Raw genomic sequence first — 17,442 nt, 5'->3', positions numbered from 1 at the left:
AGGAATAAGCAGCAAAAATGTAACAATAGTGGATAAAGGGATGAAGCATAAACCTTTACGGCATTTTACTAAAAGAAAATGCTTAAGCTATTGCATAAGACGATTTTCATTACAGAACGCTTGTATAAAGTGGTTAGATAATTCTCTATAATCTAGCATTCCTAATAAAAAGTCAATTTTGGGGGGGGGCACCTTGATGGCTCAGTGGGTTAGGGCCTCTGCCCTCAGCTCAGGTCGTGATCCCAGGGTCCTGGGATCGAGCCCCCCATCGGGCTCTCTGCTTGGCAAGGGGAGCTGCCTCTCTGCCTACTTGTGATCTCTGTCTGTCAAATAAATAAATAAAATCTTTAAAAAAAAAGTTGAAATTTTTAAAAAAAGATTTTATTTGTCAGCGAGAGAGCGCACAAGCAGGGGGAGTGGCAGGCAGAGGGAGAAACAGGGTCCTCACTAAGCAAGGAGCCCGACACCGCACTTGATTCCAGGACCTGGGGATTGTGACCTAAGCAGAAGGCAGATGCTTAACCGAATGAGCCACCCAGGTATTCCAAAAGAAGTCAGTCTTAACTGTCATTAGAAAGCAATACTGGGGGTACCTGGGTGGCTCAGTCAGTTGAGCATCTGACTCTTGATTTCAGCTCAGGTCATGATCTCAGAGTCCTGGGATCAAATCCTGCACTGGGCTATGCAGTTGGCATAGAGTCTCCTTGGGACTCTCTCTCTTCCTCTGCCCCTCTCTCTGCTCACTCTCTCTCTTTCTCTGTCTCTCAAATAAATAAATTTTAAAAAGAAAAACCAATCTGGTCTTTAATACACATACAGTATAAAGAAAACACAGTAAGGTCATTCCTTGACAACTAGAATAGAAAAAAGTCTGAGGCACCGTTTCTTCAGTGCCTTCTTTATTCTTTAACAGAATAAGCAGAATAAGGTTAAGACTGCTGGTGGTGGGACATCCTAAGAAAGGAAAAAACCTGAAGGTTGAACTCTATAAATCTGATCCCTTTTCAGTTTTACAAACGGTTGCTGATGAAACAGCTGCCTACCAGTATTATAGTACAACTGGGGGGGGGGGGGGAAGAACTAATAATATTCCCTATGTAAGGGATATTAATCAGATCAAGTACACATATACAACTGTCCAAAATAACAATGACTAAGAGGCACCTTCTCCACTCCACTTCTCTGTGGAAAGCTGTGCTCTCTCTCCAAGCCAAAGTCCTATCTGGGGAAGGACGCTCTCCTCTCTGAACTGAGTAAGCCATTAAAATGGAAACCACTGTTTTCTTAGTGACACGGACCTATTCTTGTTACTACAACCCCATTCCAAGGCCAAAGAGCTCAGCCAGAATCAGTTGTAGACTGAAGTGAAAAGGGTCCCTCTCTCTAAGAGGGAGGCGGAAGAGCAGTTCCACTCTGAAGTTTAAACTCATGAAATCCTTGGGTCAAAGTTTAATGTGATAAGACATCAACATAACACGGTCCACCTGCTTAGGCTCTAACACCCGAAGGAATGAATGACAAGCCATATTCAAGTTCTAACACACTCAGAATTAATTTCTCTTCAAACAGCATGCCTCATTTCTTTCCAGTAAATCAGCACTAAAAATAACATAGTCTAAGCTCTTACTCCCTTTAAACAAATTGAATCACTACTCATACACCTTCTACAGAGTGTTCAAGGCAACTGTTTGAGTATAAAACTAGAATTTTTATGAGCTTTCGTTGTTTACTTAAATTGGAATGACCATCCACTACTCTTACAGGCTTTCCTTAAAACAAGAGTTGTAAGTAAAGGTGGCTCATGAAATTAAGCCATTTTACTTTTTAAGGTTAGCGCGTAGAAGGGTAGATGACTGAGTAAAGTACTACAAAGCTGAGTATCAATCACTCAGCATGTGCGGGAGGCCTAAGATGTGCACAGGACTGAGCCAAACTCCTCCCTGCCTCCCAGGGCTTACCGTCGGCTTGGCAAGACATGACCTAAAGCAGTACCACTATGTGCCATACCTTTTCCGAATGTTTTCACAAAGAAGACTCTGACGGTGGGCTAGGGCGGTCAGAAACCAGCTTTAAAGAAGAGGAAGATGAGCCAAAGGATGAGGGCTGGATTCTGAAAGGGGAGAAGGGCCCTGCAGGCAGCAGCCTCTCTGTTTAAGAAATAGGAAATATTTTCACACCCGCACTCATTGGAGTCTTGTAAGAACCCTGGAGGATAAGAAGCTAAACGACATCCACAGTTTACAGACGGAAAAAGTGAGGTTCAGAAGCCTGGACTAGTGGATACAATAAGCAATGAAATGTCCAGCAGCCCAGTGTAGGAAAGAATGAGGAAAAGCACTCACCAGAGCATAGGACCCATGGGGGCAGAGCATTTAGAGAGAAAGAACCACCAAAGACTAGTAAGGGACCAGCACAGCAATAGCCTAGTGAGAGGTAATAAAGGCACAAATTTTAAAAACACACAGAACAAACTAGACCGGTAACACTTGTTTTAAACTTTAAATCACCAGGAAAACCACCACCAAAAAAAATAAATAAATAAATAAATAAATAAATAAATAATCTTCCTTTTATAAATCAGTTTCACGGAGGTAAACCTCTAACCAACAAATTCTCTAACATCATCGGAGATTCTTAAGAGGTTGATCAATTAAAACGGGAGCTGTCGACAATATTACTGGAATTACAAGTTCACACATTTCGGGGCTGCCTCAACAAGCAATAATACTTTCTTCGCAACTCGGTGAGCAGTATTATGCCTTTTGCTGTGATCTCCCAAGATTTTTGGATTTTTCCGTTCAGAACCGTCTAATTTGGACAACCGCGGATCGGCTTATTTCCATATGCAAGCCCTGGCTTTTCAAAGAGCAGGGACCTTATAAATATTCGCAGGATAAATGAGGCCACTATCAGAGGCAACTCTGTGCCAGCCTGCTCCCCCCAAAAAGTTACCAAACATTCGGAATCAAGCCCGGAAGAATAACCTTTCAGCCACAGTTCCCAGCCTCCCCAGCCCGGGGCCTTAATTAAGTCAGGTCCTTACGGTCATGTTCTCCCAAAGTAAATGGCACAGTGCCGTTTCCCGCAGATGACAACCGCTCCGTCCCTGCCGTGTCAGCCTCCCCCGAGCCGGACCCGAGGAGCGGCGGGCACCGGGGAAGCCACAAGGCGTCCGGGCGGCGTCAGGGGCAGCGTCTCCCTCAGGACAGGGGACAGGGGGTGCTCCCCACGCCCTACTCACCGCGACGGGGCGGCCGTGCTCTGGGCCGTCGGCGGCGTCGAGTCGCGGGGCCGAGGCCGGCGCGGCGGACGCCGGGGTGGCGGCGGGCGCCGGGGCCGGGGCCGCGGCCGAGGCGGGCGGCTGCCGGTGCTTGCCGGCGCGCTTGGCTTTGGCCTGGATGCAGCGCTGGTGCAAGGCGAAAGTGTGCTGGCGTTCGAGCTCCAGGCGCTCGGGCGACACGGCCTCGTAACGGGCCTCGCAGGTGCTGTGGTGGCGCCGGCACAGCTCGATGCGCCGGCGGAGGCGCTCCATGACCGCGCTGTGCCGCGGCAGCGCGAACTCCGCCATGGGGCAGGTGGGCAGCACCATGGGCCGCGGGCTGCACGGGCCGGGCCCGGGGCGGGCCTCTCGGGGCCGGCTGGCACTGCGGGCTCCGCTCCCCGCCGGCGGCCCGGCCGCCTCACGGCCGCGCCATGGCCCCGCGGGCTGCGGAGCGGGGTCGCGCGCGGCGGCGGGTCTTCCTCAGGCCCCGCTCGGCCCAACCCGGGCCGGCGCTCGCTGCCCACCTCAGGCTTCGGCCTGTCCCCGCCGCCCCGGCCCCATTGTTTTCCGCGCCGCCGTCGCCGCCATCTTAAAATTGTTTTCAGGGCTCTCGGAAGAGGGCGGGGCTCCGGCAGGCGACCCTGGCGTCACGGCTGATGAGCAGGCACTGCGGCCAATCAGAGCAGGCAGAGCGGGCCGCCCGAGGGGTGGGGGCGAGCACGCAAGAGGTGCGTTGGGGCTCCTGAGCGGAGTTTAAAAGGAACTCTCAAGTGAGGGGCGGAGGGAAGCCCCTGGGCGGGCTTGAGTGCCGGGCACAGGGCCAAGTGTGACCGACGGGAGCCGGTCCTAAACGCCACCCTTCGCCGGCAGGCCCTTCCGGGCCCGCGGAGGAAAGGGGCCGTCCGCAGAGCATATCGCTAACTGCCTGACCCAGACGCCCGCCTGGCACTACAGCGCTTCACCAGTTTCTTCCCCTGCAGCCTTTTTGAGCTGTTTCCATCAACTCAAAAGTAGCCACGCTTTTTCAATGTCAGCTGTTTTTCCACTGCATTCCTTACATCCAGCCTCATCATTGGTCGGAATTGTCCACGAGTGAGCTGGAAGAGGCTTCCTCTTGCACCATTCTGAATCACTGTCAGTTTCCACTTGATATAAAAGTTTGAGCAAGTTTCAAAAGTACTACTTAAAAAAAAAAAAAAAAAAAAAAGCCCCAGCAGATGTGAAGAGGATTCTGGCTCCATTACTGGGGACTAGAACTGTAAAGGCTGAAGCTTCAGCCAAAAAACAGGGCCATTAAAGGATGGTGGCTTAGGTAAAATTGAGTCACTCAACAAAATCCAACCAGACAATTACGTTTAGTATTATAACCAGTAGGCATAAGGGGTGGGAGACTGGGGGTGGGGAACAGGAGCAGTGACTCAGTACTAAAACTAGGTAACTAAGCCTACGTTGGCCCAAGAGGTAGGGAACAGTCATGAGCAACCTAACTGCTCAAAAGTTAAACAGGAGGTGCCAGGACCACCACCAATTCAAACATTTGTTACAGTAACTTTTTGCTAGGGCCCACAACAATATTTTAAAATCAGAAGGAAAAAAAAGTTCTTACTCACGTAGTATGTTTTTATACCAATGCTGTAAAAAAATAAATACAAGAGGCTCAAGTCAAAAGTGTCCAGAGCTCATGAAGGCCACATCAATGGTTCTGGGTTTTTTCCCCCCCGTCTTCAAACATATATTTTACATTAGAATTAAACTACTTTCTAATAGGGGAGAGAATAGTAACTAAGAGTACTACACTCTGTGTACTTCCCTTCCAGCGAGGAATCCAAAAGCCTTAGCACATATTTAAGAAGTTTTGACCTAACTTCAAAAACATCCTTGAAATACTTAATATGTGAAAGATAGAGTCTGATTCTGAACAGACATTCTCTAATAAAAATTAAGAGTTCAATGGCTCCCATACATCAAAGAATGTTATCATAAAATCTTAAAAAAAAAAAGGGGGGGGGCGTGCCTGGGTGGCTCAGTCAGTTATAGCTCCGCCTTCAGCTCAGGTCATGATCCCAGGGTCCTGGAATCAAGCCCAGCGTCTGCCTCCTTGCTCAGCAGAGACCCTGCTTCTCCCTCTCCCACCCCACCTGCTGCTTGTGGTCTGTCAAATAAATAAGTAAAATCTTAAAGAAAAAAAAAAATTATCTACAAGTTACTGCCCCCTCCCCCATTTCTGAGCTGCTATTCCTACTCTACAACAGGAAATGCTGACCTGCAATCCAGCAGAGAAAGAATGCCCAATCTACACTGAATTGACTGGATCAAATCCACACAGTGACATGAAGTAATTACTCAACCATCCACATTTTCTGCAGCATAACACTTGACTTGGAAGTTACCATGAAGAAGTTCAGTCAAAAGCAGACACTTAACACAGGGCTTTAATGTAATACCATTTAGTGACGTGACAATTTGAGAAAAATGGAGAGTATTTTGTGGATAAGAGAAATTGAACACATCTGATGGAGTGGGATTTTACAACACTGTGACAAGACAGCCAGCATGGAAAACTATTAATTTAAGTGCATTTTAAGAGCTAAATACTGCTGGTCATTCATTAATGTGTCAGACATTTAATCGGAAGGGCGCACCTTCAACAAAGAGAAAACCAAGAAAAGATTTTTTTTCTTCCTTTTTTTTTTTTTTTTAAACAAACTTTGCTACTAAATAATCCCAGAAAGGCAAATGAACCTTCTAGTTTGTACTTGTCATTCCACAGATCAGCTGGAAGAAACTGTTAGGTGAGACAGGAGACGTAAGGTCACCAGTGAGGAAGGCAGGTTTCTGGAAATGCAATAATCCCACACATTTGCTTCAAGGAGAAACCTGCAGACATATTTTCAGGTCTTGCTAAGTAACTGTTTATTTGCACTCAATACATTTGGGAAAGTCTGCTACATAGCTAAGGTCACTGTGACCACATAACAACAGATGAAAAGGATAAAGCACGGAACAGCAAGAAAAATTCATCCCACCCTCCTAAGAATTTCAGTGAACCAGTAAAAAATTGAAGATAAACAAAATAAACAGATACAGCCTTCATCTTTTACGAATATACTTCCTCCCCAAATCTCCCCAATATAAACACTTTGGAGTGTTTATATATTCAGTGCAAGAAACAGTGTCATCGGTACATTTGAAACACCTCTGAAGAAAGAATAAAGCTAAAACAATTCTGAACACATTTCAGTGTGGTGTAATAATGATATTACACTAGAGTGATGGGGGAGAGGCTCTGATAGCACCCATCTGCATTCCACATGAAAAAAAAACAAATCTAAGATCACTTTTTAAAGAATTCTACAAGCCACATACCCAAACAAAAAAATTTTTTTTCAACAGGACTGCTTTATCATGTAATTTAAGACACAAATGTTATAAGAACTGCAAATGAAGACTTAAAAAGTTAGCAGCTAAAAAAAAAAAAAAAATCAGATAATTCATGCTGTAGGTCACTCCTCCCATAAATACTTTTAGCCTGTGTTCAATTACAGTCAATTCTGAATTGGCTCACCTCTGGCTTAGACTTCTCAAGTCTTTACACAGAGTAAAAAGAAATGGATAAAGATGAAAGACAGTATTCTATCCTGTACTTTGACCCTGGAAAGGTGTGGGTCTGCTTAAAAAAGGAAGAAGAAACAATCACAATAAAGCTTAACACTATTCGGAGCGTATAATCATTTTCAGCGACGGACTGCAAGCTGCGCTGTGAAGAAAATGCATAGCAGAGGAGAAAGCTGGGGATCTGAGGCAACAGGGAAGGAAACAGTGTCAACACAGTGGAAGTGATGAAAACATCTGCGTCTACTTGGGAGCCCCCATGCCCTGGGAGCATTCCTTAAACAGCCCCCTGCTCCGGACGGCTGGAGCCCAGACTCCCCCAGTTTGGGAAGCATGACTGCCCGTGTGCCACCTTATGCCACTTCCTCCACTGACTGCAAAGCTGTCTGGGAACGGAGCTGTTCCAAGGGCAACAGAACACACGCACTGTATGGTCTAACCAACATCAAGAGGAAAAATTTCTTCTTTCTGTATGTCTATTTTTAATACAACTGAAACGGAACCTTTACATAAATTTGGGCTTCCATCCAGTCCATTTCCTCAGTTTCCTTAGGAGGAACTGGGCGATGGAAGCAAGCAAAACAAGATTATAACCACAAACGACTGCACTTTCAACATGATTATCAATTTTAAGGGACAGAGAACACTTGAATGTTTTGTAACACCAAACTTAAAAAACAAATTTGGTTCTAAAAACTGCAATTCATCCCCCTAGCATTTCTAAAGGTTGGTGTTATTTCTGCACGGACAGATTAATATATTAAATTAAGCCAAGATTTTAAAGACTGGCAAAGTTCTATCACTCTATTTTAAAAAACAAAGATGTTTAAAACAAAAACGAAAACAAAATACAAGTTAGTTGCTTCATGTTACATTTCACAACCATTAATGTTATATGCTTTCTTTCTACAGACACAGGGTCCTTTATGTCACAACTGCAATTACTGACTGCTTAGATGTTTACAATTACACGGGCTAGTGTTCGACTAGAGCCTGTCGATGGTGACGTCTGGAGGTTTTCTGAGTTTCAACCTAAGGTGTGCCAGGCCCTCTCCTAGGACCACACTTGCAGGGAAAGGGGAGGGAGAGGAAATCACAGATCAAGTTCTTAAGATTGTTTCACTCTCTTCGTGGCTTTCTGTTTCTTGGTGATCTGTTCAAAATTTCATCCTCCTGTTGGTTGAAAAAATAAGAAATTCACTATAATTAGTAATGCTTTAAATAAGTGAAAACTTCACCAAGCTTTCAAGATCAGCCAGGCTGAGGGTAACCCATCTGCAGCAAAAACAAGAGAAGAAAAACGATTAGAAGAAAATGTACCAGAAACAATGGTTTTCTCAAAGGCAGCAGGGTTCTGTATGCTCTAATTTTGTCTGTACTGTTTTCTGTAAACATCCACTTTCCTCAATCTAATCCATCAAAATTTTCTTTTAAAAGGACCAGATGCCCTGCTTTCCCACGTGATCTTGCTCAATCCTGAATAACCTACTGGCCTGTGGGCACATCAGCCCCATTCTGAGGCTGAGAAAGCTAGGATCTCAGGGGATGGGGGACTGTCCCAGCAGGCCCCACACAGCACTCAAGACTGTAAGCCCAGGGCTCCTTGTACTCTACAGAGCTACTTCTATTTTGTGAGGAAGATTGGGGAATATAAAATACATGTGTGAGACCGGTCCCTACCTGAAAGAAGTACATCTAGTTCAAAGTCTACATTGTAGTTGAGACAGAATATAGCCACAGAAGGTATCAACAGCATTGACCTTTATCGATGGAGGGGCAGTTGTAGAAGCTGGAATGGAAACTGGGTAGGGTTTTCGAGGAAGGAGCAGACTGAAACAGAGCAGTGCTTGCAAAAGGGCCTCAAGAAAGATGTAGATTATTCTTTCCCTCATATATCCTACTATTCAATCCCCCCAAAATCTGTACCAAGAAGCCCAGTGAGTTCTCACACTCTCCTCTACCCCTGCTCATAGCCACCATTATCTTGCCTGCATTATCACAGCAGCCTCCCAACTGGTCTCATTGATTCTCCCCGGTCTGTAGAAAACACGGCAGCCAGCGTAATCAGATCCTGTCACTCCTGTGCCCCAAAGCCTGCAATGGCTGCCCATTTCACAAGGAGAAGCCAAGCCCACACTACCACCTGGGATGCCCCACCTAATCTGGAGCCTTCCCCACCCCCGACTCTACTGGCCCACATGGTCTTCTAGACTACTACTTCAGGCCTCTGGGCTGGCTGTTGTCTCTGTAGGAATGTTTCTTCCCATGGACATTTCTACAGCCAAGTCCTTTATCTCTTTTAAGTCGGCCCCAGGGTCACCTCTTCAACAAGGCCTACCATCTCTAACACTGCACCCCACCCCACCTCCAGTACTTCCAATACCTCTTTCTGTTCTTTTATTTTTCACAGCCTATCACTTCCTAACATATTATTTACTTCATTATAATGCCTACTGCTTATTGTCAGTTTCCTCCCACTAGAATTTAGACTCCCCAAAGGAAGGGTATCTTTGTTTTGTTCACGGACAATGTGAGGCCCATGACAGGCACTTGCTGAATGAATAAATCCATGAACAACAGGGACAAAAATTTTAGAATACAATAAAATCATTGTTCAAGAAATACTTTTTTCCCCCTCCTAACCACTAGACCACCAGGGAAGGAAATACTTTTTCAGGGCACAGTGAGGAGAGAGAAAGGAGACAGACGTGTTGGATAATAACCCGAATCTGAAGTTACCATCTTCGCAAACACGTTATTGGTTTTCCCCTGAAACCTTCTGCTTACTCCAGAAAATCAATTACAGCAGAGAAAAATACTTCTGAGATTCAGATGTAGTTTTAAATGATCCAAGGAAATGCTTCCCTATGTTGCTAAGAATTCTACTTTTAAAAAATTAATCCTCATGGATTTTTTTCTTATTGCCACAGCCCATGAAAATTATCCTCTGAAAATAAGCCCCTACTTAAATGCACCTTCCCAGAGCTGCTTGAGCTAGAAGATGTACTCCCCCCTGCCGTTACCTCTACTTTAGGTTTCCTGTCGTCCTCCTCCTGACTGGCAGTGCCCCCGTCTTCTTCAGCATCACTTTTCTGCTTCTCTTCTGAGACAGAGACCAAAAGAACAACAAAATGAGCAAAACCTCGTACTTGTTTTTAACTAGACCAGCAGCCTTAGAACACACTTCTGGAGTCTAGGGCAATCTTTTTCGTCACTTGTTTCTGAGTTTGAAACACCTTAGGGTCTTGCTTAAAGCAGATATTCTGGGGTCTACTTACCAAGCTTTTCTTCGCCATCCTCCTCCTCATCTCCCTTGTCCTTTTCCTCTTCCTTTTCTTCTTCTTCCTCCTTCACATCTGGTTGAGGAGCATCGGTCTTCTTATACTCCACGGGACTGGACTGTTTCTGAAATATTCCCCAAAGTGCAACAGTTTTGTTCATGTTTTTATGTACTACATTATCATGTAATTATTGAATGCCTATGAGCGAAGTTCTGCATGAGGGAGGCCCTATACTGGCATAGATAAATAAAAGTATTAAGACATTCCCACCCCGAGAGCTTTCTCTTCAGTGAGTGTGTGTGTGGGTCAAAGGCAGAAGGAAGAATCAGAATAAAGGGGTGAGGCAGGATCATGCAGATCTAAACACCCAAGATGACTGAGGCACAGACACACAGACAGAAGCATGGTGGGGGAGATGGCTGAAAAAGGAACTTTGGGGATCAGGTTACAAAACATATCAAATGCAAGGTGAAACACAATCCTCATTTAATAGAAGTAGAGTGCCTAAACAGAATATTCTCTCCTGGTTTCTGGATTGCATACAACAAAGACTAAACAAGAAAACTTTAAAATAAAATAAGGCTGGATTATCCCCACATGTTTTTTGGGGGGAAGGGCAGGGATAATGAGGGAAGAATGGATAATGAAAAAAAATCAAAGACTGAATTATGAAGCATATGGATACAAACAACTACACCAAGGAGGAAAAGCTGGTTTGGGCCCAGATGGCTGGTTTTGTATCTAAGTTGTTGGGTTTTTTATTTTTGTTTTCTAGAAGACTTCTGCCAAATATTAGGGAAGAGTAATACAGCAGGCTAAAACACCAGTAGAAACTGAAGGCCTGTAAATCCTGCTCCCATCTGGGCACCATAAATGCCCAGTGAGAGCACTGAATAAGGTTTCAGATGTGGCCTAGTCATTACTGAGAAAACCTCAGGCAACAGATCTTATACTAATATAAAAAGAGTTCTTTTTTTAAAAGTGACTAACAGAAAAGCTCATACCTTTCCAGAGCAGCAGAAGAGGATAACGAGAAACACGGGCAGAGCTACAGTCAAAATGTAGACCACCCAGAGCCATGGGCGCTCCTCTGCGGCCTCAATCATCTGCCCCACTACACCTGGCTGAAAAACAGGACAGGACAGATTTCAGGTCCTTGGGTTTTGACACCAAATATAGGCTGCACTGTTTCACTGTTCAATTTCTGCATGTCACTACTCAGGCTCCTCCTCTGTCAAAGGGTTCAAGCCAAGATAATCATACGACCTGAAAAGGAAGTAAGAGAAAAACCTCCATTTCCCCCCCTACTCTTATCATCAAGGTGATTTCCCTTTCAGAGATGTGAACGCAGGTTTCTTAATCACCTGCTAGAGGCCCCCTTAACCTCAGGGCCAGTAAATGAAGAATTTCTTGATCTCTGTAATCTCTGGCTCTCCCACTCACAGCTTGGTCATGTGGCCAAACTGGAGCAAAATTATGTATACTAGTAAATCAAGATTCAACATTTAAGAGTGCATTAAAATACCCTAAATGGCTAATTTCTTAAATTGTGTTTTAGCACATTAATTAAAAACAAAACAAAACACACCCTACCCATAACACAAATAGGGAATCTAAAAAGCTATTACATAAGACTAATGAAATCATGTCCAAACGCCCAGTATTTTGTCTTTAGCAAGCATCCGGTCACATATTTTATGCCAATATTCTCAAATAGGGGAAAAGATAAATCTTAGAAGATAGGCTGCCATAAAAGAAACGATTTGTCACCAGCAATAACAGACATAAATGCATGAGAAGCAAGTGAGAACGAACCTCGGCAGCCCCGTCAGCAGCTTTCTTCAGACCCCATCCATCATTGGCCCAATCATCAACTACTCTTCGATCCCCACAAACAATGAAGTTGTCAAAAAAAATGTCTGAGGTCATGGACCACAGTTCCAAACCAATAGCACTAAAAGGAGTCATTTTGAAAGGTTCCAGATCTTCAAAGAAATCCGGATTTGGTATTTTCCGGGGCTTCCAGATTCCCTGGAGAAAAAAATACAGTTTTTAAAACATTTCAGATAATGAAAAACACAAATGTATGGTGAACCTAAATAAGAATTAAGATGAATTCTGCATGATCAACGAAGGTAAGTGCTGACTTTGTAAAATGTAACTGAGTACCCGGGAATAAACGATGAAGATGTCTGGATTCCCAACTACTTTCAATTTCTAACCTCAGCCCTGACCTTGACCCAAACCAACACCTGCTCTGCCTGGCATATTCCAACAAACTCTTATCAACGAACAGCCTTGAACAAGCACAGGCTTGCTCAGTGGTGATTTGCAATGTATGTGACCTTCAACCAGCAAGTGTACTTCTTGATAACTAGCTAGAAGAATAGTTACCACACATACCCAGACGTGCGCAGGGTTGAACACTGCAGCAAAGACTCTGAGAGCAAACATGGGTGGAAGGCAATCCACCCAAATGGCCATCCACAGAACAGCTAAAGGACCGGGTTCTTTTTTTTCTTTTTTCTTTTTTTTTAAATTAACATATAATGTATTATTTGCCCCAGGGGTTCAGGTCTGTGAATCATCAGGCTCACACATTTCACATCACTCACCATAGCACGTACCCTCCCCAATGTCTATCCCTACCACCCCTCTCCCCTCCAGCAATCCTCGGTTTGTTTCATGAGATTAAGAGTTTCTTATGGTTAGTCTTCCTCCTGACCCCATCTTGTTTCATTTTTTCCCTCCCTACCTCCCACAACCCCCTGCCCTGCCTCTCAAATTCTTCATATCAGAGATCATATAATTGTCTTTCTCTGATTGGCTTATTTCACTTTAGCGTAATACCCTCTAGTTCCATCTACACCATTGCAAATGGCAAGATTTCATTTCTTTTAATGGCTGCATGGTGTGTACGCGCGCACGCGCGCGCGCGTGTGTGTGTATGCCACATCTTCTTTATCCATTCATCTGTTGATGGACATCTAGGTTCTTTCCATAGTTTGGCTATTGTGGACATTGCTGCTATAAACATTCGGGTGCACGTGCCCCTTTGGATCCCCACATTTCTATCTTTAGGGTAAATACCCAGTAGCGCGATTGCTGGGTCATAGGGTAGCTCTATTTTCAACTTTTTGAGGAACCTCCATACTGTTTAGAGAGTGGCTGCACCAGCTTGCCTTCCCACCAACAGTGTAGGAGGGTTCCCCTTTCTCCACATCCTCACCAGCATCTGTCATTTCCTGACTTGTTAATTTCAGCCATTCTGACTGCTGTGAGGTGGTATCTCACTGTGGTTTTGATTTGTATTTCTAAAGGGACATTTTACTTAAAGGGCTATTTTAATTTATTTTATTGCTTGACTACACAACTAAAAATACACTTACAAACAGAAATGTATACACACAGTATAGGCACAGAGACACACACTCATACCTTACATTATAACGGAGGACAGGGATCCCTGGGTGGCTCAGTCAGCTGAACATCTGACTCTTGATTCGGGCTCAGGTTGTGATCTCGGGGTCTTGAGATTGAGCCTGCTGTCACGCTCCATGCTCAGAGCACAGTTGGCTTAACACTCTCTCTCCCTCTCCTACCCCTCCACTGCATGCTCGCTCGCTTGCTCCCTCCCTCTCCGAAATAAATAAATATTTTGTGAAAAATAAGATACAATAAAGGGGGACAAAGTGGAAATTAACGATGACAAATCATCTAAGACAGAAACTGAGGAGACCAGGGTCTGAGTGGTCACCATCTGTATGCCTAGCATTTTGTTTGCACCTCTCAGTCTTTTCACAGCTGAGATACTGAAGCGAAGCACCGAGCGGACTCGCAGTCAGGGAGCACCCTCCCATCTCCATGGTCTATCCCACCGATTGCCAGTTTGGATCCAGTGGCTGCGACGCCCCTACCACACGACAGCAGGCTGCCCAAATCACAAGTTTTTGTTTTTCTTTTCTGATTTTAAACACAAGTTACAAAGCAATCATGAAACCTCTTTCCAGTCCCTAGGTTTATTTTTTTCAACGCTTAACATATAAGCTCTCTCTCAATTCCGAAGTTTGGGTTTTTTTGCTTTTTTTTTTTTTTTTAAGCTGGACGGGGAGCCTCATGCACCACCCTGACTCTTAAGACTTAAGCCCAAATCAAGAGTCGGACTCTCAACTGACTGAGCCACCCAGGCGCCCCTGAAGTTTGTCTTTAATTCAATTGTTTGAATATAGTGATCAACCATGCTGCCTCCCTATAGACAAAACTTCTCTCCAAACAAAGAGATCAATGAGGCAACTCAACCATGAGGAGGCACACACCTGGTAGTTAGGATTGTCAATCATGGGAGGCTTCCATTTGCCCTTATAATTAGGGTTGTCAATCATAGGTCGCTGCCAGACACCACACCCAGGGGCCGACTCACACTTGGGGTTGGCAATCTGAGGAGCCTCCCATTCTCCATCCATGTCTTCATCCCTGTGGAGGTAGAAACCAATTACAAACAGATTCTGTGATCCATGACTAGGACAGCCGCGCCAAGGCTCCCCTGAAGTCCTGCAGTAATGCTTCCAGGGTCACACTGTGTCACCAGAGTATCATTTTGTCCCTGCATTTCTAGTAACAAGGGTTTTTCAGGACAGATGCCTTCAAAACAACCACGTAATTAAATTTGTTGAGCCCTACACTTAAATTGGACACCTGGCTATCTTTAATCAGTAACTTTTATGTCAATAAAAGAGCAGGCAATTTAAGAAGTTCACCGAAGGGGTGCCTGGGTGGCTCAGTGGGTTGGGGCCTCTGCCTTCAGCTCAGGTCATGATCCCAGGGTCTTGGGATCAAGCCCCGCATTGGGCTTTCTGCTCAGCAGGGAGCCTGTTTCCCTTCCTCTCTCTCTTTCTCTGTCTCTGCGTGCCTCTCTGCCTGCTTGTAATCTCGATCAAATAAATAAATAAAAATCTTTAAAAAGAAAAATAAATAAAATAAATAATTAAAAAAAAAAAAAAAAAAAAAAAAAGAAGTTCACCGAAGCTCTTACCAGTCCTCTGGCTTCTCTGCGTCTGGATCAGGTACGTATTCGGGCTCATCGTCTAACCAGCCTTCAGGCTTTGAAGCGTCCTCATCCGGAATTTTAGCAGGTGCATCTTCATCCCTTACAACAGAAAAAGCCGGTCAGGACAACACTGGCCAAAGAGTCACAGTGTGATCCCACATTATAAATCTGAAACAGGGGCAATCTGGAAATATTTTGGTCATGCTTACTCTCAAGATTTAAAATAACCCCTTCTAGAAAACAGAAGAGAATAATTCATTCATCTGACAGTGGTCTAGTATTCAGAATACATAGAGAGCTCTTAGAATTCCATAAAAAAGACAACCCAACTTAAACACTGGCAAAGGATGTGAACAGACATTTCTCCAAAGATACACAAAGGGCCAAAAAGCACATGAAACGACGTTTAACATCGTTAGCCATTGGGAAAATGCAAATCAAAGCCACAATAAAATATCACTTCACACCCACTAGGATGGCTATAAGAATGACTATAAGATGGCTATAAGAATGACTGCTAAAAACAAGTGTTGGCGAGGATGTGGAGATCTCGTAATGTCACTGGCGGGAAAGGAAAACAGCGGCAATTCCACTCTAAGACAATGAAAACGTAGAACCACCCAAACACCTGTAATGACTGTTCGTAGCAGCATGATTCATAACCACCGCCAAAAGAGGGAAACCACCTAAACGTCAGTCAACTGGGGCCTGGATAAAGTGCGGTGGTATCCACATGATGGAGTATTTCTAGCTCAGAAAAAAGAATGAAGTATTGACACACACTTCAACATGGATGAACCCTGAAGTCTTTATTCCAAGCACAGAAGCCAGATACAAAAGGTCATATATTACAGTATATGGATGTCCAGAATAGGTTAATCTAATAGGTTAGTAGCTATGTCCAGAACAGGTTAACCAGGGAGACAGAAAGAGGGTGGATTTTAGTATGTGAACAGTAACTCAAACATTTACTCTTAAAAGAAAAGTTCATCAAGAAGTAGCTTATTTCAAAGTTTTATGCAGGCATTATGAAACAGAGCCCACATTAACTGGTAAGCAAAGACATCTTCTATCCTCTGCCAAGATTATGCTTTTGACCCATGCTTGTTCTAAATTAATTGCATGAGAACACCGCAGAACACTGTACAACATTCAGCTGGCCCTTTTAATAAAGCTGAACATTCACACTCCCACCCCCAAAATAAAACAGCTAGTTAAGGAGTACGATACTGAAATAGGCGGAGTCCAGGTCTACACTCACAAATATACAAATAAATTCAGTGTTTATACTAGTGCAGCATAAAAATTCAGGTACACATACTTTAAGGAAGGAAAAACATCAGCTAGAATTTAACTGCTCTTTGTCACTCTCTGACATTTCTAAAAGTCACTGGATCATAGTTCCAACATGGCCACAAGACTACAACCCTGCCTATTTTCACTTTTCATCACTCTCCAATTCGTACCCAACAAGAAAGGCTATACAGCATATACTCAAGTTCACTCACACATGCCAAGCTCACTCCTACCCCTCTACTTACTGCACATGTTGTTTTTCCTCAGCTGGGAGTACCATTCCCCATCTTCACCATTTGCCTGACTCCTTAACCCACTTCCAAGTCTCAGTCTGACTTCCCTGCTCAAGAAACTGGCCCTGGACCAGGCATAGCTGGTGCTCTCGTCACTCACTAACACCTACTACCAGATCACTCACCACACGCACACCCACCTTGTCTGCCTGCCTCACAACTCGACTGGGAGCCGTGTGGGCAGCTGGTATCCCTGTGGCTTTGTTTTCCACTGCCCAATACAGAGCAGAGGAGTCTTAAGTGTTGTTTAAATGGGAAAAAGGTTATTTTACAAATTAAAATTTAAAATTTAGGGCACCAGCGTGGCTCAGTTGGTTAAGCGTCTGCCTTTGGCTCAGGTCATGACTTCAGGGTCCTGGGATGGAGCCCCACTTCACGCTCCCTGCTCAGCAGAGTCTACCTCTCCCTCTCCCCCGACCCCTCCTCCCCACTTGTTCCTGTGCATGCATGCGTTCTCTCTCTCTCTCAAATAAATTAATTAAATAAAATAAAAGAAATAAAATCAAGCAGGGCTTGATCCTGGGTCCCTGAGATCGTGACCTGAGCCAAAGGCAGATGCTTAACTAAGCCACCCAGGTGCCCCCAAAATCTTTTAAAAAACAAATTAATTAAATAAAATTTCAAGACTTTTAAAGATTTTTTTTAAATTTA

The 17,442-nt window shown here is 44.3% G+C and overlaps 2 protein-coding genes across 4 annotated transcripts in view; both read right to left on the bottom strand.

Annotated features, from left to right (window-relative positions):
- The window catches only part of MAML1 (mastermind like transcriptional coactivator 1), a 45,551-nt gene extending 41,664 nt beyond the window's left edge, over positions 1–3,887 (bottom strand). The window contains exon 1 of the mRNA XM_047729846.1: positions 3,242–3,887. Within this exon, the coding sequence (XP_047585802.1) occupies positions 3,242–3,589 (348 nt within the window). The 5' untranslated portion in view covers positions 3,590–3,887. The remainder of the gene's footprint in view (positions 1–3,241) is intronic.
- A 1,789-nt stretch (positions 3,888–5,676) lies between these two features.
- The window catches only part of CANX (calnexin), a 36,068-nt gene continuing 24,302 nt past the window's right edge, over positions 5,677–17,442 (bottom strand). For all 3 annotated transcript variants that reach the window (XM_047729382.1, XM_047729381.1, XM_047729380.1), the window contains 7 exons: positions 15,188–15,301; positions 14,472–14,628; positions 11,971–12,186; positions 11,160–11,279; positions 10,153–10,279; positions 9,898–9,977; positions 5,677–8,047 (listed from right to left, as the gene is read on the bottom strand). In XM_047729382.1, the coding sequence (XP_047585338.1) occupies positions 7,994–8,047; positions 9,898–9,977; positions 10,153–10,279; positions 11,160–11,279; positions 11,971–12,186; positions 14,472–14,628; positions 15,188–15,301 (868 nt within the window). In that variant the 3' untranslated portion in view covers positions 5,677–7,993. The remainder of the gene's footprint in view (positions 8,048–9,897; positions 9,978–10,152; positions 10,280–11,159; positions 11,280–11,970; positions 12,187–14,471; positions 14,629–15,187; positions 15,302–17,442) is intronic.

The sequence above is a fragment of the Lutra lutra genome, chromosome 5 (assembly GCF_902655055.1).
Source record: "Lutra lutra chromosome 5, mLutLut1.2, whole genome shotgun sequence".
Classification (NCBI taxonomy): Eukaryota; Metazoa; Chordata; class Mammalia; order Carnivora; family Mustelidae; genus Lutra; species Lutra lutra.
The sequence above is the reverse complement of the archived record's forward strand: the minus strand, read 5'-3'. Positions and strand labels throughout refer to the sequence as shown.